Below are 7366 nucleotides of genomic sequence, written 5' to 3'. Positions count from 1 at the left end.
TGTAGCAATTTTAATGGCCAGTAGTGTATGTACAAGTTAGACATAAAGTAAAAAATACCGAAAGGAATAGTTTTTGTGTAGATCAGAACTTAGAAGCATGTACTTGTCAGTTGTTGCGGCAGAATACTTGTCTGATAATTGTAACAGTCTGCAGATCTCCTCTAGGAAACTTTCAGAAATTTAGGAGAAATCTGGACACAGTATTCAGCTACCTATCAGAAAAGAAGAAATGGTTAGTAGTTTGTGAAGATTTCAATGTAAATTTCTGAAAATATACGACCGGAAAAATGAATTAGATTCGTTACTTGGCTGTTTCAATATAATCTCCATAGTCCATTACCCAACATGTGTGCAGCAAGACAGTAGGACACTGAATGATGACAGACAGTGCTCAGGCTGAAACAATGTACCCAGTTGTTAATGGACTATCGGATCATGATGCACAGTTAATGAAAAGAGACAATATGGCACCTTACAACCCTGGGCCAGGAGCACACAAAGCGTTGAGGTTTATTAAAGACAACGGGATACACTGTCTTCAGAGTAAGTTTAAATTGGTGGTATTGGATGAGGTATATATAGAAAGAGATGCTAATGCCAAATTCAATTTATCTCATACATAATTTACACCAGCGTTTGAATATTGCTTCCCTTAAACGTTGTCCATAAAATTTATTAAAAAACAAATTAGCCACGGGGAATAAAAATCTCATTTAGGAGGAAGACGGAAATTTATACAAAGGCCAGAGTATGTCAAGATCCGACATTACTTCCATACTACAAAAATAGTGTACTATTTTAAAAACAGTCATTAAAATGTCCTGATGTATGCACCTCCTGACAGAAAGAAACAGTGCAGTTAATATGATTAAAACAATATGGGATATTTTCAAATGGAAGACAGGACAGTGACTGGGGATAAATCACAAAGGGAGTTCTATACAATTCAATCTTGCATCCGATTCTGTTCCATATATATGTGAAGATTCAGCAAGCAGAATTGGTATTCTTTGCAGACGATACTAGTGTGATAATAAATTACAGAGGAAGCAACAAATTATATGGTAAATGATTCTTCAGAGAATTATTATGTGGTTCTCCCTGATTTCTGAAAAGAACGCACTTTATTCAGTTCTGAAAAGAAATAATCGCACGAACAACTGATGTAACACGTGAGCAGGAGTCAGTAAATACGGTAGATTGCTCGAAATTTTTGGGTGTACATACTGATAAAAATTTGAACTGAAAAAAGAACATTAGTGAGCTTCTCAAACAATTGAGTAGAGCTACTCCTGCTCTTCATATAATTATAATCTTGAAAACAAATGAATCGGCCTTTTTCCGTATTTTGCATACTTCCACCCAATAACGTCTTTTGGAATAACTTTCTGGTACAGGTCATCGCTTAGAGAGGAAATACTGATTGCGCAAAAGCGGGCAGTGAGAATAGTATGTGGTTGTCGATGATGGCCGGCATGTAAGCGCCTCTTCAAGGATTTAGGTAAGTGCGTTATCACAATACTTATATTCGCTGATGAAATTCGTCATAAGTAATCCATTAAGATTTTAGGACAGTGATGTCCATACCTACAAGACTGGAAGAAAAAATGATCTTTATCACCTATTATTAAAACTGTCAGTGACTAAGAAAGAAGTTCAATGTGCAGCAACAAATATTTCTGATCATTTGCCCAGTACCTTAAAATGTCGGACTGGAAGCAAAACAAGTATTAAGCATAAATTAATACCATTTCTCATCGACATCTCCGCAATTCCATTGACGAATTTCTACTTAAAAACCGATTTGAAAGAAATAAAACAAATGTTTGAAGTGTAGTTGATTGCCGGCTGTGGTGGTCTAGCGGTTCTAGGCGCTCAGTCCGGACCCGCGCGACCGCTACGGTCGCAGGTTCGAATCCTGCCTCGGGCATGGATGTGTGTGATGTCCTTAGGTTAGTTAGGTTTAAGTAGTTCCAAGTTCTAGGGGACTGATGACCACAGATGTTAAGTCCCATAGTGCTCAGAGCCATTTGAACCATTTTTTTTGTAGTTGATTTAGTAGGATTAAAAAAGCGTGTTCATTATTATTGACACTGATCACGTATACATAACTTGTAACCTGACTCGTTCATATAATTCCTATAAAAGAACCGTTCAGATGATCTCTGGAGCATGTAACTGATTAAGTAGCTCGACAACTACTTCGTGAATGATTTGTTGCAGTTCACGAACGGGATCTGGGAAACAGGTTCGTAGCGAGGGGGGTGGCGAAGTAGGAGCAGAGGCACAGAGGGGCGCAAACACTGACCAGGAAAGGAAGAGCATAGCATCGTGCATTTTACCTGCATGCCGCCTGTACTTCCCCCTTGCTTTCAGGCGATCGCTGAAGCAGCGCGGCAAGGTCACGCAGGCTGCTGTCAGACAACAGTCAGTCAGCTCACCCTGACTGCTGCACCTTCAACTACTCAGAAGGCCGCTGCCCCTCTTCAGGGAAGACCGGTCAGCGTGCCCCCTCCACAGGTAATACTCCGCTGTGGTTCAACCCATAGTATGGCTGTCTGTGATATCTTTGCAACTGAAATTTAATTTTGACAATTTCCTTTTTTCTTCTGTGTTAACTTAAGTTACAGTTATGCGAATACTAGATTAAAATTCTAGACTCAGCTTTATTTTACATCTTTTTTTTTCAGTGTAACAGCTTCCGCTAAAACCTCTTTTTATTAAAACTTTCTTTTCCAAACAGTCCACATCTCGTCATTTTACGTACGACCTGAACGAGTAATGTCTGTGTAAGCAGTATGTCAGTGCTTGTGGCATTCAGTTGCCTCCTGGCCAAAATCCTATTCGTGACCAAATAAATAATATTTTGCAGAACATCAGGTAAGCGTTTCCTATTGAATAAAGTATTTTTGCTTTCATGTCTTCAGCAAACAGATTAAGAGTTCACTTTAACAAAATTAATTCTGCTTTCGAGCCATCATCACGTGTCACCGATGAAATATGAGAAACAAACAAAATGTTATTCTCTACCTCTTGTCTGGTAAGCAGCCTTATCGTACTGACCCAATTCAGAAGAATGCTCACAAAACAAACCTAATTCTGTATCATAATTGCATTGCTTGCATTTTTTAAAATCCTAAAATCATACTGGTATACGGCCAGATCAGTAAACACTGTAAACTGTATAAAAACAGGGGAAGATAAGCTTCCTTTTAACAACAGATACATATTACATAGTTTCAAAGACTGAATTCAAGTACCTCGAACAATTGTAAAGCAATTACTGTCGTTACGCCCACACAAATGACAAATTCAGTGAAATAAAACACGAATAGGGTGAGTCACAGGCTCAAGGCACAGCCACCTTCCCCTCGTAGTGTTGTCAGTTAGGCCATGAAAATTTCTTTTTTTGTAGTTTTAGAACTTTTTATTCCATATGAACATATGAAAGTCTAACTATGTTACAGCCAAGTATTCAAATTAAGACATCAAAATTACGGACGCAGCTGCAGTATGAGAGCTTGCTTGAGGTAACAAGATATCAAATACACTTTATATTCTATGCCTCCAGTTTAAATGAGAGTTAAAAAGGTTGAAATAATTTATGCATCAGTTTGCACTAAAACTGTTATTTTCACAGCGATAAGGTGTTCGGATTTAATACTTCGTATTCTTCGATTATTGCAGGAAGTGTAAAATTGCCAAAGTACAATGTACCGTCGTTTTACAAGTAACTGCTTTCTTCAGAAGCGCTGAACCATATTTGATGCTTTATAATATTGTCTTGGAGGAGAACAATGTCTTGTGGGTCCGCTTAATGATATTCATCAAGCAATGTCCACCACTGAGGTTTATGACAATGCCATCATTCTCATCATTTCGGCCCCATAGGGAATTCTCCAGACGAAAGGCTGCCACACGCTAACGTGACTGTACACGACAGTCACATTACTGCATGTGGCAGCGTCTCTAACCTCAGCAGAATGTCCTGAGCACACTCTTCCCAGATGATTTGGTGATTGATAGGTATGTCGCAATTTCGGCACAAGTTGGATGAATTCCCACAAGAGTCTGTAAATCTTTCAGCTTTGCTCCAAGTTTCAAACAAAGACTAAAGCCCTGAGTAATTTCGCCGGCATGTGGGCCAAATATATGGAAGCCAATAATTCTATCCTGCTCGCTCTTCAAGCATACTACTTTCATGTAAGGTACGCTTTCATCTTTCATTGTTAGAGCCTGATATTGCGGATTGAAGTGAGAGTGATATACCTCAATATTTTCATTGCTGTATTGGGCAATAGCAAGTTCCTCAGAGAGACCAACGCTACCATACTCTAATGGAGTAAATAACGTTGTTGGGATTAATGTGTAGTCCATCCTCGTCGACGCACCACCATACAGTCTCCGACTCAACAACCTTCCAGTTTTAATGGCTACTGGTGTCAACTCTGGTTTTCCATCAATTACATCTCCAATCGCAAATATATTTTGGACTGATGTACGTTCATCCTCATCCACTATGATTTTTCCAGTCGACTTATTCAGTGTTACTCCAATATTTTCTAAACCGATATTTCTGGTGTTTGGTACCCTGCCAGTTGCAAGTAAAACAGTATTACAGTCTATAACAAATGGGTCTCCACCGTCACGTTTTGCCGCATGAACCTTCAAAAGTGGTGGAGTGCCATCTCCAATATTTTCAATGCTAGTAGGGACACACCTCCTGATGAACTTTACTCCATGGGATTCCATGTATTTTGCAACCATTTCAGCCATGTGTTGATCTAAGCGTTCCAGCAGTTTTGATCGAGCCAGAACAGTTACATCCATACCTAATCCGGATAAAACCCCAGCACACTCAAGTGCAATGAATGAGGAACCAACAATTACTGTCTTTCCAGGATTGTATTTCATAGAGAAAAGATCATCAGATGTTATTGCATACTCTCTCGCACCAGGTATATCGAGATACCGTGGACGGCCACCAACAGCTATTATAAACTTTTCAGCTGTGACAGTTGATACTTCGTTTTTAGCAGTTCGCACTTTGATGCGATGAGCACTCTCAAATTCAGCGAAAGCATTATGATATACAACTTTATTAGTTACTAACTTTTTTCGAGCTGCAATATTTGTGGACTTTATGAAGACCTGGACTTCTTCCACTAATGTTTCCCAGTCGTGGATTTTATCTGAAGGTAGACTCCAACCATACGGTGCGGCTTCCCCGATGTCAACGCCGAGCGTCGCCGCTCTATGCATAAGTATTTTGGGCACGCAGCCCACATTGGAACACGTGCCCCCGAGGCCCCAGGTTGTCCCCCTCGGTGAAGGCTTAACATAATCGCACAGCGCCACTTTCCGCCCCAACTCTGCCGCTTCATTGGCTGCAGCGAGGCCACCTGATCCACCTCCGATCACCACCAAATCGTACGTGCCCTTTTCCCGGGTACCCTCGGGCACATCCCCCGAAGCCCCAGTTCTGTGCCTCGTTGCAACATCACTGTCTGCTTCAACATGCATTCCCCTACTAAAAACTTTTGGAACTCTTGTCTGCTGTGTTTTCTTTGCCAAAAAATTCTGAACGAATAGTCTATCTAGCTGTTGATCCACTTGAGAAGCAAAATATGGTTCGCTTAAAGATTCCAACAGTGATTTCATCTGTTTGCAGTACGGACACGCTGTCTTGCTAAATCTCTTTACCTCATTACTCTTAACAATATAATCTATTAAATCTTGGCGAGATAATCTCCCCGTGGCGGTAGTTATCTGCTTACACAATAATCTAAATACTGTCATACTCCATAACTTTTATGGTAAATGAGTCGATACAGTATGACACACACACGCAGCACACTCCGCCGTGCCGCTAGTCGGCCGTCGTCCGACGTAAACACAGCAGCCAGCAGCAGGCGCCGGGCAGTCCTCGGAGGTGTACTGGTCAGCCGGCTCGGTACCTCCGTGTCTTCTGTCTCGGGACTGGCCACGCTCTGTAATAGAAAGACTAAGTGAAGTTCTCAGTGTTGAAATTTGAGAAGTGTCACGCGACATCCGTACAAAACTGCGGAAGAAAAACGACGAAGAACTGAACAGAAAGAAGGAAGGAAAAACAGAAAAATACTGGCTAAGGCTTCTGGCTCCAGCGTCCCAGATGGGGCTGTATTCCAGCTATATACTGGGGCTGTATGTCGGCTATATGCTTGAGCTAGCAGTATATCAAACACAGACCTTAATTTGAGGAAGAAATATCTGAGACATCGGTTGTGGAAAAACTGGAAAGGAAGAGAGTCGATGCAATTGAGATGATGTGCTACAGAAGAATTTTGAAAATTGGATGGACTGATAAGGTAAGGTATGGGGTTCTCCAGAGAATTGGTGAGGAAAGGAATATTTGGAAAACGCTGACAAGAATAAGGGACACGATGGCAGCACAACTCTTAGGAAATCGTAGATTGACTTCATTGGTACTATAGCGAGCTACAGGAAATAAAAATTGTAGAGGAAAACAGAGACTGGAGTACATCCAGCAAATAACTGAGGATGTAGGTAGGAAGTGCTACTGTGAGATGAAGAGGTTGGTTCAGGAGAGAATGGTGGGCCACATCAAACCAATCAGAAGACTAATGACTTAAGAAAAAAGACAGTTCCAGCCAGGACGGGGTTCTAAGCTCAGCCAGAAACTGGAATTTTCAGCCTCCCTGCCCTGGTACGCTGAGTGTGCCATACACCCCTGTGGGACGAGTGCTGTGGATCCCACCTGAAGTCCACACAAAGCTGTAAACCGTGCCTGATTATCCTGTCACTACTCTATATGTATTCTTTCAAATATATAAAGTAGAGTATATGTATGTATGTATTTATTTATCTCTGGGATTTTCTCCCAAACCCCAGGATCGATTTAAACTAAATTTTTCATAGAAATAGCAGGCCTAACGAGTATCAGCACTATGGGGTTCATAACCTCCCAGCTAAAATGGGAGTGTAGATATGTGGAAGGACGTGTTTTTTTCCATTCCCTGGCATATATGCTGCTCTGCGTGACAGGCACGATGTGGGGAATAGCATCGGCATGTGTTATCGACCTACTTTGTACGGCAGCCTACATATCAATGGCAAAAGGCTTTCAAGCCCATGATGCATAGGCTGCCTAAAATGACAGGACTGTTGTGGGAGTAGTGTCTACAGTGTCCACCTGGTTTGTTTAGCAGGGGCTCTACGTGCGTTGGGGCACAGTTGGAGGAAGCGTGGGATGGAGAGAGGAAATGATGGGCAGACAGACACAGAGAGGGTGGAAGGACTTCCAAACAGAGAGGGGGCAGGAGGAGATAGATAGCGAGAGGGGGCAGGAAGAGATGGAGAGGAGGCA

At 41.6% G+C, this 7366-nt stretch overlaps 1 protein-coding gene across 1 annotated transcript; it reads right to left on the bottom strand.

The window, feature by feature from the left end:
* Positions 1-3975: 3975 nt before the first annotated feature.
* LOC126424731 (thioredoxin reductase 1, cytoplasmic-like) lies at positions 3976-5523 on the bottom strand. The gene has a single exon (XM_050087450.1). The coding sequence runs from the start codon at positions 5521-5523 to the stop codon at positions 3976-3978; it is 1548 nt and encodes a 515-aa protein (XP_049943407.1).
* Positions 5524-7366: the final 1843 nt, after the last annotated feature.

The sequence above is a fragment of the Schistocerca serialis genome, chromosome 10 (genome assembly GCF_023864345.2).
Source record: "Schistocerca serialis cubense isolate TAMUIC-IGC-003099 chromosome 10, iqSchSeri2.2, whole genome shotgun sequence".
NCBI classification, from domain to species: domain Eukaryota; kingdom Metazoa; phylum Arthropoda; class Insecta; order Orthoptera; family Acrididae; genus Schistocerca; species Schistocerca serialis.
This window is presented reverse-complemented; position numbering and strand designations above follow the sequence as displayed.

Bases quoted from the DNA above. Each gene is read 5' to 3' on its own strand.
- LOC126424731 (XM_050087450.1), bottom strand. From the start codon at position 5,523: ATGCATGTTGAAGCAGACAGTGATGTTGCAACGAGGCACAGAACTGGG.